This window comes from Enhydra lutris, unplaced genomic scaffold, assembly GCF_002288905.1.
Source record: "Enhydra lutris kenyoni isolate GAN:26980312 unplaced genomic scaffold, ASM228890v2 scaffoldscaffold54, whole genome shotgun sequence".
Taxonomy (NCBI): domain Eukaryota; kingdom Metazoa; phylum Chordata; class Mammalia; order Carnivora; family Mustelidae; genus Enhydra; species Enhydra lutris.
Window position 1 is genome coordinate 13,041,049 of NW_019154138.1, and position 18,357 is coordinate 13,059,405.

Sequence of the window (18,357 nt, forward strand, 5' to 3'; positions counted from 1 at the left end):
GAACTTACGATTAAGACAGTGAGGTAGTCATCAATATAATGGACTTGAAATTGAGTAGCCCTGATAGAAGGCATAGTTTTACCCTTTACTCATTGCGTGACACTGAGAGAGTTACTTTAGTCTTTCTGAAAACTCAGTTTTCATGTATTCCTAAAATTGCAAATAAAAAGCACCTTTCTCATAGGGCTGGTTTTTCTTTTTGGTTTTTTTTTTTTTAAAGATCTTATTTATTCATTTGACAGACAGAGACCACAAGTAAGCAGAGAGGCAGGCAGAGAGAGAGAGGAGGAAGCAGGCTCCCTGCAGAGCAGAGAGCCCGATGCGGGGCCCGATCCCAGGACCTGGGATCATGACCTGAGCCGAAGGCAGAGGCTTTAACCCACTGAGCCACCCAGGCGCTCATAGGGCTGTTTTGACAACTGACATAAATTCATGTCGGTCTCTTCCTAGAGCATGTGGTTCCTAGTGAATGTTTAATGAATATTATTATTATTGCCATTGTTGTTGTTGTTTTATTAGAGTCACCTCCATTTATTCATGACATAGCCCCATGAGAAATCTACCAGCTTCTGTTACCCAAACAATTCCCTAACCTCATCAGACTAGATGCCAATATAATGATATTTACTCTGTCTGAACACCTAGCATCATTGCCTTGACATTTAAGTGCAGAGAGATGCCCTGGGCTTCTAGCTTTATAAAAACAAAAGAATGGAAACCTAAGGGGAGAAGCTGGGAACACACAAATAACTCTTTTATGGCTCGCCTACATGTCCAAATATTTAAGAGAGGAATTCGACAGGAAACTTCTTTGAGACAGTTATAAAGAACAGGGCGGGGAGGGGGAAATGGGTTTATTTTTCAGCATCTGGAACATTCCCTGCTCCCTTTATCCAATTTTGTTTCAAAAGGACTCCTCTGTCCACGTGCACCGGTTGAAAGAGTAACTCTCGAAGTGTGTCAGCACAAGAGAAGAAGGGCAAATGAAAAGAGAACTTCCTGATATCCTGGGGTGAAAACCATTCATGACTAAATGCATTCTTATGATGTATTTAGTGGATAGAGCTCCTGTAAGGATACCATTTCTAATATTTCTAAGTAATCTGCATGAAAAACACTCATACCTGCTGGCAAGTGGATCTACGTGAGTTATTTCATTAGTTTAGTCACCAGGACCAAAACAAAAGATGCAATAATTTAGCTTACCTGAAGTAAAGGAATGTAATTACCTGTCATGCCATTATCTCAGAAGTTTGGTCTAAACTTTGAAACATTATACCTGCAATGAATATGCTTTGTTTCCATCATCTACTTGAGCCAGGGACTCTGTTAGCCTTGCAACTTCTTCAGCCTACTGACCCAGAAAGCCTTGGGGTGAGGCCTAGAAATCTGCATTGTAGGGGTGCTTGGGTGGCTCAGTGGGTTAAAGCCCCTGCTCAGGTCATGATCCCGGGGTCCTGGAATAGAGCCCCGCATCGGGCTCTTTGCTCAGCGGGGAGCCTGCTTCCCCATCTCTCTCTCTGCCTGTCTCTCTGCCTACTTGTGATCTCTCTGTCAAATAATAAATAAAATCTTTAAAAAGAAAAAAAGAAATCTGCATTGTAAACAGCCTTCTAGGTGATTCTGAAGGCTGCCGAAGTCCTAGATGAACTGATTTCAGTTAAGGGAGAAGATGGGTGTTTACAGCTTCCTCCTTATTATTCATTAGGAGAGTTTGTATTGTTAAGCTCGCATCAAGTTCAGTGCGTGATGTGTTGGGGGAAAAGTGATGAAATGGTGACTCTTTAAATCAACTTCCACATATCCCATGAACAAGTTAAGAATTTGGCTTAAACCATTTTTGACACTTCATTTTATCTTAATGCAGATGGCTACTGTCTAGACATTTTATCTAAAAGTGGACGCACGGTAAATCACTTGAAGGACTTTATGCTATTAAAATGCATTAAGATACTCCTATCTAAAAGGCTGAAATTTTCACTGATGTAATAGCATCTGAACACACTTAGGTTTAAACAATGGAAGAAAAAGAACAGATTTATTCAAGGAAGTGCACAAGCAGATTTTACAGGAACATTGAGTAAATGGCAAATGAAAATCACACACATTTCCCCCTGTGAGCTACTATGACGTCAGTTAACTTTTAGTTTATTGGATAACTATTTCAAGGAGATGATGTAAAAATTTCTGGGGAGGTCATAGATTTTTTAGGAGTACATAGATAGGATTTAGTTTAAATGTTTTTTTCTTTCTATCAGCCTTAGGATGCAATTGAAAAATCTAATGTTTGATCATTTATTGTGGATTAATTTCAAGGGAAGCTGAAAGTTTACATAAAAACTTCCTGAAAAACAAAGTATATCTGGAATGTTAGAATAAGGAAATGAATTTCAGGGCCATACTTGGAATTCTAGGGAGTGGACTCGATTCTATTTCTTGAGATTACTAATTTGAAATGAAATAACCTTTCTAAGTCATGAAACTAAAAAAAGAAAAATTTTGAGAATTATGGGGCCATATTATAATTCTAACTATTTTACTAAAAAAAGACTCATACCTAACTTGGGTTTTTCATTAGCAGAGATGATTAAACTTTACTGTAGACTATTTTACATTAATTCAAAAATATTTAATACCAGTGGGGTACCCATGTCATTATTAACGTTTTGCAAGGCAAGCATCCAACAAACACATTTCTGATGATCTGATCTGTTTAGAACCATAAAACTATCATGGGATCTATTAGAAATAAGATTCCATAGATATTATTCATTGACTTTTTTTCAAGAACCAGGCATGATTATATATGATGAGTTGGATTTTTGCCCCCCTCACTGCTGTAAGAACAGCACGTGGTAACTATTTAATATGTATTGCATAAATGAATGAATGAATGAATGAATGAATGAATGATGTCAGCATCTTTGAGCATCATCACTAATTCTCACATAGCCTTGAAGTATGTATGAAGAGACATATGGGAACCTAGTGCACCAAAGATGTGATACATAACATTTGATCCCAGATCTAATAACAAACTACCTGCATCTTCCTGCCTCAGTACAACAGGCTGCCTCTTGTTGACATTCATACATTCTGCACGTGTCTTTCAGTTAAATCGGGGCTTAGACCTTCAGTATTTTGGAGAGCAAATAAGGATGTCCTCATGCATTCTTGTTGTTGCTCTTTCCAGGGATAAAGATCCCCTTTTGAGTCTGACACACAGCAGGACAAAAAGAAGACTGAGACATCATAGTTCCTTGTGAGTGTGGACAAGGTAAGAGGGGACTACTGCAGCTTTTGGGATGCTTTCCAGACTTCTTTGATATACATCTGTGCTCCAGGAACTCTCAACACTGATAGCCAGGATGGTGTCTACAATCATAGTATGCTGTCACTTTCTCAGACAAGACCTAATTTTCTTTTTTTCTTGGCAAATCTTTCTGTGGGTGGTGTGAGTTGGAAGATGATGGAAAGCAGGTTGAATGAGAGTGAGTCAAAGGTATTGCAGGAAGGACAGCATCGTTTGTGGTTTTCTATTTATTCTTCTGCCTGTTATTACCAGCTTACTTGTGATAATCAATATTAGCTTTCCTGAAATACTAATTTTGTTTCTTAGAGCAGGAGTTTTAAACTTGGGAAAAGAAAGGAGGATCTATGAATGACTGTCACATGGTTCAAACCTGTCAGCTTGAAAGTGAAGTTGAATTATTCATATATGTACATATAGGAGGAGGAAAGTCCATATTATCAGATTATCAGTGATTTCTATAACTGAATGAAATAAGACAAAATAGGTTAAGAACCGTCCCCTAAAAGAGGGGTCCTTGAAGATAAAAGTTACGTACACAAGAGAAATCAAATCATAACAATGATGGTAAATTTAAAAAAGAGGAAGTATTGGAATTTGGGAAATTATATTAAAATCCATACAATGACCCAATTATCCTCCATTATTTCAAAACTGTATACTATAGTTCAAATATAAGCACTATTCATAGCTATTTGATAGTTCCTGGAGATTTGTTTTATAATTTGCATGGTAATCCAATCTCTACCAAGACTTTTCTTTTTCTACCCAGAGTGTTTTCCCATTCCCATGCCCCGCTCCCCCCTTTTTTGCGTGACGACGTTTTTTTGGTTGTTGTTGTTGTTTTTGTTTTTTTCCTCTCTTTAAAAACCATTAGGTGGCTGTTCAGAGCATATACCATGGAAATCTGACCTATGGAAAATACAACAGGAGGATATAGATTTGATCTGATAGGTCTCTTAAAAACTAGTGAAGTCCTCAGTCCTCTGGGTAGACATTTGGGGGCTGTGCCTTCACAAACCCATTTGTAGAACTTTTGACATTTTCCTCTGTTTCTGTTTCCTTCATTGCCCTTTCCCTTCCCGAAACTAAGTTGAGATAAAATGATACAAAGCAAGGGCTCCTGAAGAATGTGTTTATACAACGTTTGGGGTTTCCAGTCTCTTATGCCCTTTTCTTTCTGGACTCTGCATGTTTCATGTGTATTTCGTGCACCTCTGAATTACTCTTTTAAAACATTCCTTTACTTGCTCTTCTTTGTAAACTCCACTGATAGGGCAGAACCCACACTTTCTAATTTGGCTGAGAAGTCTCAGGTTCCTTTCAATCTCTTTTCTCCATCTTCCATGATACGACTTCACAGGACTGCTTCCTGATGTCTCCTTAACCATCATAAACGTCACTTTCTAGGCTGAACATGTGTGACACCGTTTATCTTCCTAGAGAAGGATTTTTTTTTAGAGATTTTATTTATTTATTTGACAGAGATCACAGGTAGGCAGCGAGACAGGCAGAGAGAGAGAAGGAAGCAGGCTCCCTGCTGAGCAGAGAGCCCGATGTGGGGCTCGATCCCAGGACCCTGGGATCATGACCTGAGCCGAAGGCAGAGGCTTTAACCCACTGAGCCACCCAGGCGCTCCCTAGAGAAGGATTTTTGACTGGGTTCCATTTACCACTATTAGATAGTTTCCTCTGAAGGAAATTGTGAAGATTTTAGAATCAGCTGTTTGCTAAATGCCAAAGATGACACAGCCCTCTTGTGATTCATATGTGCTTCTAAATGCAAAGGAATCTTACAGTTAAACAAAACAAGCAGAAGAAAATGTTGTGAACTTGTTTAATTCAGTGCTTTGCAGTCTTATTAGGTAAACCACAGACACACACATACCGCGCACGCTGCCCCATATACTGATGTGTTATACCCTACACATTTTTCTCAGGCACTCACTTTGAGAAACGCTATCCTTCAAAACTTATTTGAATCTTAAAGGCTTGGAAGATTTCCACCTCTCTGCGGAGGCACTGTCTCCCCTTAGCGGGTGGTTACTGTGTCATCTGCATGGGCATCTCTGCCATTCCAACAACATGTCAGCTCCTCTCGGTACCACGTTACCCAGTTTATGTCATGAGCACAAAGCCGAGGCCTAAGGCCATTTACTATCGAGTGTCAATTTTACTGTCTTCAAAAAAGGCGTCAACATGACTTCTAAGATCACATGGAAAGAAGCATACACATGTGCCCACCTTATTTCTATCCTAAATTCTTATTCAGTAACTTATAGGTTGAAAATAAAACATAGAAAATATATTTGCATGAAATAGATCAAGAATTTTAAACAATCCCTGACACCATTTTCTCTGTGGAATATTGATCTTCTTTAGGTCAGGGGCCAGAATCAAACCCATGGAATTTGGAACCATACAAGAGATTCAGCTGATATATACGTCAGCTGCAAACACGACTTCACAAAAAGATTCGGATTGTCTGTGTTCCTGTAATTTGATTCCAGTCTATATGAAAAAATAAAGATAATAACTCACAAATACATATCGGGGAATATAAGCCCTCTCTTCACCCTCAATAAATAATATACTTGGAAATTATCAGAGGAAGAATTATCCCAATACAGGGAACTAGATTGTCTTCCGTTATATTGACCTTTGACAGACTATAATGTTTTGCTCCAAATCAAACTCATGCAGATATAATAATAACAATGAAATAACAAAACAATATGAATGAGGTGTATTTTGCTTTTTAGATTATGAGACTAGTTAAAATATATATTGATAGTAATTACAATTATTTATTATGCACTAGATATTGTACCAGGTATTTCTAAAATAAGAGAGTTTAATAGACATTAAGGCAGAAGTTCACAAAATTAGTAAATGGCAGAGCTGTGGCTCATACTTCAATTGTTTTAGCTTCAAACCCCTCCACTGCATTTTTTACTTATGCTTTCCCCTCTGCCAAAGGTGAGCTCTAAAAGTCATACTTCGGTTAATGACTATCTTGAAATATGTTTTGTTACATATGATTTTTTCAAATACCATTTTATGCATTCTACTAATTTACCATCTCCTTATTCGACACCCCCCCAAAATGAAAATAGTACTTTATGCATTTTGTTGAGGTCATCAATTTCATCTGTCTTAAAAATCAATCCTGTCTCCCTGTGTGTATGCAGATAGATCCTGAAAGATGCCTGCTGGCAGGGAAGTTAAAATTAAATCTCCTAAATTTATTGTTTCATGAGTATTATAAGATGCTGTATTTTTGATTCACTGTTTCACATTTATTAGGAGAAAACCAACAGAAATTTTAAAAATAAAATAGCGAATTCATTCGTTGCTGGCGTTTATAACAGATAATTTCTACTTTCTAACTTCTTGGTTCTTTTCACTGGAGATTTTGTGGAATGACTATGGATCAAGTATCTTTGTTGGTCATAGGACCTGACTTTTTTCCCTTTTGAAAAATGCTCACTCTTGGGGCGCCTGGGTGGCTCAGTGGGTTGAGCCTCTGCCTTCGGCTCAGGTCATGATCTCAGGGTCCTGGGATCAAGTCCCACATTGTGCTCTCTGCTCGCCAGGGAGCCTGCTCCCCTCTCCTCCACCCCCCCCCAACCCCGCTTGCTTCTCTGCCTACTTGTGATCTCTGTCTGTCAAATAAATAAAATCTTTAAAAAAAAAAAGAAGAAAAATGCTCACTCTGATCAGAATCTGATTTCTAAGAAGTGGCTCACACAGGCAACAGAATCTCAAAGTTGGCTTCCTTGGGAAGCACAGCAAGATCCCAGAAAGTACAAGGACGTGGGAAACCTATCTATGCCACTTTTCTTGGCCTCGGGGAAGTCCCTCACCCCTTTTCAGCCTCAGCCCCCTTATCTGCAACAGCACACCCGCGAAGCAGTGCTGTTGTTTGTATGTCGGACATCTGCTAGAGTACATCATTCACGTAAGCATAGAGCTTTCACCATTCTTATCTCCATCTCATTGGCTACCACCTTCCACCAGACTACTCCCATTTTTTGCAGTTACAGCCTTCTAAATGTTTTTGCTCCTTCATTGCGTGTGTGTGTGTGCGTACATTTTATCCAAAATAGGACCCTTTTCATTCAATCTCAGTCTTTTGCTTATTGCATTCTTCTTCTTATTACACTTAAGCCACAGAGGTCTTCAATTATTTAAGCACACCAAGGTCTTTCTACCTTCAGGGTATTTGCACAAGCTTATCCTGTTGGCTAGAAGGCTCTTGCTTTCAGGCTTTGAATGCCTAGCCCTTTCCCATTTTTTTTTTCCCAGTTTTAGTTCACATGAGACCCACCTAAAAAGTGACTTTCTCTGAAAACACTATATCAAGTAGATCTCTGCTTTTTCTTTGTTCCCCTATCCAGTTGTGCTCATGTTTCCTTCAATCCAGTTTTCAAAACTGAAATTATATTATGGATTCATTCTACCTTTTTTTTTTTTAATAAGCCCTTTCCTCATTAAGTTCCATTAGAGAGAACATTTTTTTGTTGTTGTTCTTTTTACATTGTTTCCCCAGGTCATATTACAATACTTAGCATCTTGTAGATGCACAAGAAATATTGTTCAACAAATGATTTTTCATTTGAAAAGGTTAGTTTGTGCACTGTGTGTCTGTGAGTAAAACAAGGGTTTCCATGGTAATATCTGAGGAACTAGTTATTGAAATATTTGTCACTGCTGAATGAAATGAATTAGAACTGTGATTCTAAAATTTTGTGAATATTAATTCCATGCCAAGCATTGGAAATATAATTATAGAAATAATATAGAAAATAATATAGAAAATAAAATAAAAATAATATAGAAAAATAATATAGAAATATAAGATGTTATTTTTTTTGCTTTATTTTTTTTTTAACTGGACCTATGATATCCCTAAGATAAGCGAGCATCATATTGTTACAGTATTGGTCCATGACAAAGGAATTTAATAAAGTAAACCAGAGCTGGTTTTTGTTGTTGTTGTTGTGTTTTGTTTTTTAAGCCCAGACATAATTAACTCGATGCCAAATAGCAAGCCTCGGATTCTATAGAGGGTGATGAAACTCCAATTATATGCCACTGGATTTACATATAGTAAAAGGGGAAGCTCCTTCCTGAAGGAAGAAAGAGCTGAAGCAGTCTGTCATCTAGTCCTCAAACAATGAAATATTCTCTGGGACTAAATAAGAGACCTTGACTCACACCTGGAGATTCAACATTTTCAGTGTAGTCGTTGCATCAGTGAACCATCTGGAGCAAGTTACCCTAATTAGATCTGTATGGTAAACAAGGGGTTAGCATCTGAAACAAAATCCCAGAAAGACCCTAGTAAGGGGACGAGAGGTAGGAGAGAGTTATGGAAGGCCCTCTGACCAACACTGGTCACTAAAATTCTCTATTTTTCTTTCATGTTTGGTTCTGAGTGTGCTGTTGTCAAGCATAATGAAGGAAGGTACTGGTTTCTCCACAGCTGTTACCTGTTCCTCCACCCGTCCAGCCAGATTACCATTCTCTTCAGAGAGAACCTGGTTTATCCCCAGCTGATTCCTTTTCAGCTCTTGATAGATGTTTCCTGTCTCTGGTGGGACGGGTCCTATATTAAGAGGTCTTTTCAGTAAGAGAGCTCCTTTTCCCTTCAGCTCTTCAGCCTCCTTTCTGCCCAGAGGATTTGAGGTATGTTCTCGAAATTCTATCATTTCTAATGTTATTACGTGTTTGCCAGAGAGTAAATTCTAGAATGGAAAAAGACTGTTGTTTAGGGTGTTGTTTGCCACTAAATCCCCAGTACCTCCTCAAGTCCTGGTACATTGTTTGTGTTTAATAAGTATTTACTGACAGACCCAAACCTACCATCCTATCAGACACATGGGCTGTCTGTTACATATTTTGCTTTCTAATCTTGAAATCTTTAATCCATAACGTCATTTCTGTCTTGGCCATTAGAGAGAAGTCAGTGGAAACTCTTATTCCTCCTGTTAAACTGAGGGTCGAGTAATCTGTAGATGATTCTATCATGCTGTGATGGAGTTAAGAAGACTAAAGTCATCTTAAAACTTTTGAGTTGAGATGTATTACCTAGTGGGGAAGTGGTTTTTTAATAGAAGTAACTAGGAATAGTATATACCATGTTAACATTTAATTATGTAATGGAGGGATTATTTCAAATGAGACCTCTGAACTATTTCTGTCATGGGTGGTTGTTACTCTTAAGAAATAAAAGGTGGGAGAAGCAGATAGGAATTCCAATTCTACTTTCAAAGTAAACCTGTAACAATTCTAGGACAGATGCCTCCTGTCCCGGAGGTCTATGTATAGAGAAAATTGGCGTGCTTCCTTCCTTGTTAAAGTTTTTATTTTACTTGATTCTTTGTTTAAATGAGTGTGTTCATTGAAAAAAAAAAAAAAAAAAACTAGTCAAGCACAGTAGAATTCTCTATGTTCATGTTGATAGTGGCTTTCATTTTGTGAGAGGTTTTAAAAACCTCTTTCTAGAGGTGTTCTCAGTCCAGAAGGTCTTTACAGACTGGTTTTTACTGGCTTGCCCTTGATTATTACTAATAATCTCCAGCTGCCTCATTTGTCAGGCCGCTGATCCCCTTTGAGTTCAGCCTTAAATCCATACCTTCCAGGCAAACCAGACATTTCAGAGTCCCTACATTCCTTTCCCTGAGGCTGTTTTAAAGCCAACAATAATAGTTGAAAATACCGATATAACTATGAATTTAGTGCTAATACTATTGACATTTGGTTTTCATGAGTGTGTGATCACCTCATAATGAATATTCTGATTTCAGAATGAATTAAGTCGTTTTGTGCTGTTATGAGAGATGACTGAAAGTGCATCTGTGTTGAACTTACATAAACACTATTTGGTGTCGATAACACATAGGCGTTTTAGAAAATGTTAAATACAAAAAGGAGATCCTTGAGCCATTAAAAGTGAACTAGGAATGGTGTAATGAATCACACATGAGTTCTGACTAGCACAAAAGATGCAAGGAATTCTGGACTTGTTTGAACAATTTCTTGTGTATCAACCAGTCAGTCATACGTCCAAAGCTTATGTGAGGAGTCAAAAATCTGATCTCTTTATGTAAATATGAACTCTGATAAACATACCTAACAGATTCACTTGAGGATAAGGTAGTGGCAGTGGACAGATACACAACAAAAACATTTCTTCACAGAATGAGTCATTCATTTTGATATGCAAAAATCATAAAACAAAGAATGAACTGCTTTTTTTTTTTTTATTTTGATCGTGCAGAAGAAAGATGATGAAACAATGCATTTTTTTTTTTTTTTCCTGAGGGTAAGAACTGCTGAGGAATCATTAAAACCTTGGAAATAGTCAAAATCCACAGGGTAAACCTCCAGATTCCTGGAGGTCCAAAGGCATGCATATGTCAACACCACAAGTGAAGCCAATGTGGGATTTTTGAAATATCAATGCCATTGACTCTCGGAACTTGTGTGATGAGTTTTTCATGATTTTTTTTTTTTTTAATTCTAAAGTATTTGACAGATTCTGTGTGATCAAAAATGTCTGGCTTGTAAGTCTCTGATTGGCTACATCACCCCAGGAGCAATCGGGTCCACACAACCACATCCTTGAAACTAACCTGCGTAAATTTTGATTGAACTCTGTCAACTCGATCTGCCAACTTAGCCAAGTGATAATTACTGGCATATACACACACACACACACACACACACACACACATATATATATATATATATACACACATACACTCTACCCTCAAAAGATTATAAATGAAAATGTTCAACAGACATGATAGAGGGCAGTTCCACATGATGAAATTAGGAAACTTAATGTTAGAATATTTTTAAGAGCCTATCACTGCTGAAAGTGAATATTTTGATAACAGTATTTATGACATCTAGATATTTGAAATGACTGAGTTTGAATGCTAGAATTTTAGCTGTACGTGTGTATGTGTGTGTGTGTGTGTGTGTGTGTGTACACACACATGTATTCGTGTCTTACTTTGGGAAACAGAAATGAGGCTTATCCTTGGGATATAGGGGAGTAGAGTAGGGGAAAATGTCCACTGTATCACAGGAGGGTAACACATTGATCTTTTGTAAGAATTAAATAAAAGTACAGGGCTACAGCGCTATTCCTTTCTGTAGGTGAAAAAAAATCTGACTCTTGTCAGGTAAGCCACTCGGCAAATAGTAAGTTTAATTCCTCACACCCACATGAGGCCCAAGAATAGTTGGATCCACAACTCCAGTGTTATGCTGTCAGCTGCTGTTTATTTAAATTAAAATGTCACCATCCAGAAATAAATTAGGAAGTTGAAAAACGATAAATTTCTTAAACATACAGTACTTTGGCACCTTGTTAAAATAAATCTATTACATTTGTGCTTTTAGAACTTTACATAGACTATTTCCATTTTGACATTCAGAGTAGAGCAGGTTTTGTCTTTTTTGTTCCTCTCTCTTCCTCCCTCCCTCCTTTTTCCTTCCTTCGTTCCTATTTCTCTATTTTTAATCTGTCTACAGTGTCCCTATCTATGCTATATAAGAAAGGTTAAAAAAAAAAAATGTTTCACCAGTACACAATTTTCAGATGCTTCACTTGCATGTCTAAATCACGTTCATCCTATATTTATCTAAATACATCTGCATTTTTACAGATTGCAAAAATCACTTTCTACCACAGGTCTTCCTGGGTTCCACTCTTAGGTGTGGTTCTTAGGGTTGTTATGAAACATAAACGCCCTCCTTGTGAGCTTTTCTCTTGCTTTCTGTCCTAAGAAGGTTAAAATTTTTGTCCCCATCTCTCTAAGACCTCCGTGTTTTAGCCAGAGCCCGAGAGACTTTAAGATTGTTACTTGGCTCTGGGTTCACGGCCCAGCAGGGTGTTGAACTTGAGGAGCCCAAGTGGTCTAGGGTGGAGAGAATTAGCCTCTCCAAAAGAAAAAAAATGCTCCTTTTCTGTTCCCATTTGGATGTTTCCTGCGTGTGACTTTGCAGACCGTAAGTGATGAGATGCTCACTAGAATGCAGGTTAATCAGATATGAGACAGTTGTATACAAACATATTCAGCATTAACAACATGGAGATATTTACTTGGCCGGGTTTTCCATTTTCACATAAAAATGCCTCATATTCGGATGCGAATTCAGGGGCGTTGTCATTGACATCCAGCACTTTAATAGCAACAGGCACTCGTGATATCTGACTGTGGTTCCCTATGGGAAGGAAAAAATAACATCAGCATTGAGGGTACTTCATTTTTAACGTGCAACTCAACTCTCTTCTGGAAAACATGTGTGTCTGTTTCAACTTCCTTTAATTAGGGTGTTTTCAACATAGTGATGATGGAAATTGACCACTCAATAGGGAAAAAAAAAAAAAAAAACAAAGCAAACAGCACGTGCTTGACTGCTTAAGTATAAATTACGATTTCAAACACCATTTGCTGGAGCTTAGCTTGACAAAGACCATCTCTGAAAAACTTAGAGGTTTCCCTGATGAAGAAAGCTTTTTTTAAGTGATAAAATGCATTATACAAAAGGAAAAAAAAAAAGCCCTACGCAACGAAGATTACTCTCTTTGTTTATCTTGGGTAGAACTCAAGCCATTTTTGTGCTATTACCCTATTTGACTGGCCATATGTTAAAGAGGAACATCAAAAACCCAGGAAAAGGCCAGAGCCAGTGGTTGAGAGCGATTCCTTAACAATGATAAAGACAATATTAAAGATGGGGAATCCTACCTCTTGTGAATTCTATTTTTTTTTTTTTTTTAAATCAAAAATTGACCTTGGGATCTTTCTGGTAAGATAAGCCTAAGTAATTTTAATATTGTCATTTTCACAAAGATTTTCATCAGTGTAAACAGATCATAATCTTTTCCTCTCTCCAGGTCAATTCCAATAGCAGAGAATTTAATACGTAATCCTAATCCTTAAATCCTTAAATTTTAAAAGTTATACACACACACACACACACACACTCTCACACACACACACACACACAGAAATCTGGTGCATTAACTAATACATTGGTGACTTTGGCCATGTGATTTTTCATTTGTAATATATGTAACACAGTTTGTACCATGTAATAATCCTAATCTCTTGTAAATTATACAGAATGCACTGGTGATGGTCAATTATTTATTTGTGTCTCTGTGGCAGTGAATATTTATATGTAAGCCAAGAGGGGGATGTTGTGTGGCTTTTGAATATGAAGAAACAGACTTGCATTTGATGTATCAAAGTGATCTTTGTGATAATTGATTAAATTCAGAGCTCTAACCCCCTCAAATACTCATTTTTGTGTGTGTGAAGTAGCAAAATACTTCTAAAGTACACACTAAATAATCATAGCCGTGTTCTAAATTTATAGTTGGTTAAGCCCACTGGCAATGCTACAAGATTTGAATTTAGTTAACTAGCATGGCAACTCTCCAGTATGCTAATGGGATTAACTATGGATGGATGGATAGTACCCTGTGGAACTCCCACCGCCTCAGTCATGGAACATAACCTCACTTCACAAGAATCCAGCCAATGGCCTTAAATGTCTCACTTGATAAACCCCTTTTCTTTTACCGTCTTGTCTCTAATAAGTGAATTTCTTCTTAATTCAGAGAAGAACCATGGACCTCTTAGTTTCAAATAGAAAGGGAAGTTTCAAAAAATTACATGATACTAAGAGAGGGAAGTTATATTTTGTGCTTTATCCACCTGTTTAAGGTGGATAAATAAGGTATAAGGTATGTGAAATAAAGTACAATTATATCTTTAAAGATTCATGCTTCTTCTCTAGCCTTACCATGAGCTGAACAGCAGCCGCTAGAGAATAAAAGGGAATGCAGTGTATGCACCTAACAGCAATGTTTGGGGTGCCTGCTCTGCCTTCTTGTCCCTACGTGATCCTGAACAAGTGACTTAACCTCCTTTTATTCTGGAGAAAACTGAAAGAAAATGAAGAACTTTATTTCCAGAACCATTAAAAATAAGAGAAGACAGTAGGTTCTCAGATAGTATGAGGCACACAGTCAAGGGCATTTTAAGCCTTTGTCCTTTGTAATTGTCAACATGATGAGCGCCATGCATACTATTTGGTCTATACAGTGGGATGTTTCTGGAAGTATATCTCTTTCAATCCTATGTGAATTATAACCATATGGAACTATGAATTATATTAAATTCAATGTAATTATCCTATTTTAGGTGGGGAGACTGGCATTCAAAGGAACATATGCCTTTACCAATATTATTCAGTTAAAAATTAACCCCCAGATGTAGCTTTGGTCTCCCAAACATGAGATCTTTGCACAGAATAATACTGAAGTCCAAAACAAAATATATTTGCTTAAGGTAACTAATCACTACCATTTCTTCAAGAATACATACAGGTTTCTTATAAATATTTATCTCATGGATGAACACTTATTTAAGTTTTGAGTCCAACTATCAAATGCAGAAGTGGATATATCCTTAACATTCCCAGAACTGCACTAATAATCTGCAAGCCTCCCCGAGAGACTGAACAATTTAAATTCCCTGTATTTACTCATGGTACTATTGTACCCAAGCAGAGTCCCTTTAAGTGATTAATTTTTATTTTGTAATTCTCTATCTCAACTCTACAAACTACTGATAAGTTATTTATTTATATAACATTCATTTTTCTCTGTTCCACATCCTAGACCAACTCTTGTGTATTTAAATGATTACAGGAGCCTTCTATAATGTTTGTCTTTCATTTCTCTACCCTTCAATTAACAAAGAGCCAACGATCAACATAGGCTTAATAAACTACATATATAGAATAGACAGTGGAAGAATAAGTGCACAGTCTTTGAGAACTGGAAAGTACAAGGAGAAGCTGTTCTCCTCGAACACGATCTTGCTCCTTGGAGAGTGAAGAAAATGCTAAACTTGAGTCAGACTTACGGGCAATGTTTGACTGGGTCAAGTCTACCAACTGATACCCTTTGTTTTCTGTCTTTCGCTGCACACACACCTGACAGGCAAACATGCATACATTGATTTTTTTTTTTTTTTTTTTCTTCACCATTTGGGCAAGGGATAATTATGCTAAATCTGTTCTTTTCTCTTCTTTTCCTGATCTCAGCATTGGAAAGGGAAAAAAAAAAGAGGAATCCTCTCTTATAACTAGATGGCTGACAGGTGGTAAGACTCCAGCACAAAAGATAAAAGCTGCATGAGCTGCTTATTGGGCTAACTCTGAACATTAGAGTAGGATACCTTTTCCTCATATGTAGTGTCAGGGATAAGGTGGTATTTATTAACTATCCCAGGGCTCAGAACCCTGGAAAACATCACTCTGATTTGTTGGTTTGTTAGAAGTGATGTGGGATGGGGATCTGTCATTTTCATACTGTTAGAACCTCATGAATGACTGAGAAGATTCTTCCAATTAGGATACTTAATTTGTCCTAGAACTTCCACAAGTAAACACTATCTTGTAATCTAATCAACAGTAGGCATTTGGGAAATGATGAGACTTTTTTTCTTTGTAGGGTGTATGGGTGGCTCAGTTGGCTAAGCATCTGCCTTGGGCTCAGGTCATGATCCCAGGGTCCTGGGATGGAGCCCCACATCTGGCTTCCTACTCTGTGGGGAGTCTGCTTCTTCCTCTACCCCTCCACCCTGCTCGTGATCTCTTTCTCTCCCTCTCTCTCTCTCTAATAAATAAAATCTTCAAAACATTAATTTCTTCTTTGTTTTGGCCTGTGGAAAACCCAGAACTCAATTGGGAATCTACTGCTCAGAATTGTAAAGAATCTCATGGTGTGTACGTTGTGTATTATGTTTACTGCAATGGTGTATTTTTTACATTTATTTAATAATTGGCCAGATTTACTAAATTTCTTCTTACATCGACAGTTGAATTGGATATCTTTTTAGGCGCTTCCTTTTAATTTAGTAGTTTACAGTATGCCTGATTAAAAGAAAACCTGAACTGTATACTCAGGCACTGAAAAAGGATATGCTAGTGGCTTATGACAAAACAATTTCTGTAGCCTTCGTGGTTACATAAAACATACTGGACAGTTAACCCTAACTAACAATGTAGCCTAATCCCTTCTTTTTATAACTTAACCCTAACTAACAATGTAGCCTAATCCCTTCTTTTTATAACTTCTGATTCTTTGTTCTCCTTTAAGATTCAGGCCAAACTACATCTCTTTTCAAAAGCCTTTTTAACAGGGGCGCCTGGGTGGCTCAGTGGGTTAAGCCTCTGCCTTCAGCTCGGGTCATGATCTCGGAGTTCCGGGATCGAGTCCTCTGCTTGGCAGGGAGCCTGCTTCCTCCTCTCTCTCTCTCTCTACTCTCTCTCTCTCTCTCTGTGCCTACTTGTGATCTCTCTCTGTCAAATAAATAAAATCTTAAAAAAAAAAGCCTTTTTAACAAACAATTCGGGTTTTATTCTTTAGGGTGTGTGTGTGTGTGTGTGTGTGTTTATGTGTGTGTTTATTATTTTATTTATTTATTTATTTTAAAAAGATTTTATTTATTTATTTGACAGACAGAGATCACAAGTAGGCAGAGAAGCAGGCAGAGAGAGGGGAGGAAGCAGTCTCCCTGCTGAGCGGAGAGCCCGATATAGGGCTTGATCCCAGGACCCTGGGATCATGACCTGAGCTGTACGCAGAGGCTTTAACCCACTGAGCCACCCAGGTGCCCTTATTTTTTTTTTTTTTTTTTTTTTTTGACTTGGGGCATGCCAGCATGAGGAACAGCACCATCCCATGTCCCAGAAAAATGTGTTTAATTTTAAAATATACTTTTTTTTAAAAGTCTTTGAAAAAGGTCCTAAGGGCATATAGCAAATAAAAACATTTATTCAAGAAAATGTACAAAACATTGATAAGTTAGTTTGCGGTGTTGGAACCAACCCTTGCTTACTCCCCCCCCCCCCCCCCCCCACTCGCAGAGGTCAGGAACTTGAGAACTATCTTCAGGACTAACACAACCCAGAACGCAGGCCTCCCTCTCCCCCAGGCTTCTGGTCAAGGGCTCTATACCCAGGAGAGGTGGGATGTTAGCCTTTCTCATCCCGCTCACATCCCTGTTGCTGAGACTAAGTTTTGGGCGACTGCAGGTGGGGCCTGCTTTCTTCCACCAAGTCCCTATTCACGTGACCTAATTCTACATTGGACCAAGCATCCCTGAGAATCCTGGGCCCCGATCCTCCTTCCATGGCGCATAAGGAGAGGTTTCATGCTGAGAGAAGTGAACCAAGGGGACTCAAGTCTACTCCCCCCACTACCTCACACACCCTCTACCCCCGCCCACAGGACCCTCCAATGCTAAGGCAGAGTGTCCCTAGGAAAGAAGGATCAGAGCCATGGCTCAGTCATTTGGTCCAGGCATTGGGCAGGATGGCAAAACATAAAGCAGAGAGCTCTGGACCTTTCAGAAAGAACGAATTGCGTTTTACAGGAATGTGGAAAAGTTGAAGCCCAGTGGTGATCTCAAAGTAGGGGAGGTGGTTGCTAGTTGGTGGAGACCATCCAAGGAGCCAAGGGCTTCTTTCTTCTGTGACAGAAGAGCTGTAGTCCCTGCCTCAGTCTTCACAGGGATATTTCTTCCTCTTACCATGTCTTCTACTTTTCTATCTCTAATAAAAACAGTGGTTACTAGACCTAGGGCCTTACCCAGGTAATCTAGGATGATCTCATTTTACAATCTATAATTTAATTACATCTGCAAATACTCTCCCTTTTTCCAAATAGCCTATTCATTGGTTTCTGGGGTTAGTACCTGGACACTGGACATAACTTTTTTTTGGGGGGGGGGGGGGGGGCAGCGTTTAAACCACTATATTCCCTCTTCCCAAACACTAGGCCATTTGTGACTGAAGAGGACGATACTCTTCCCAAACCAGTTCCTGTCTGAAAAAAAACAAGGATATGTGAGATTTACTTGTCCAAGCTTCTTTCAATTCATTTTTCAACATATAAAAGCTCAAGGATGTTTAAAAAGCTCATAACGCCCTCATGAGATGTTTGA

At 38.3% G+C, this 18,357-nt stretch overlaps 1 protein-coding gene across 1 annotated transcript in view; it reads right to left on the bottom strand.

The window, feature by feature from the left end:
• LOC111157364 (cadherin 8) overlaps positions 1–18,357 on the bottom strand; it is a 448,629-nt gene that overhangs the window by 55,458 nt on the left and 374,814 nt on the right. The window contains exon 9 of the mRNA XM_022518712.1: positions 12,432–12,553. Within this exon, the coding sequence (XP_022374420.1) occupies positions 12,432–12,553 (122 nt within the window). The remainder of the gene's footprint in view (positions 1–12,431; positions 12,554–18,357) is intronic.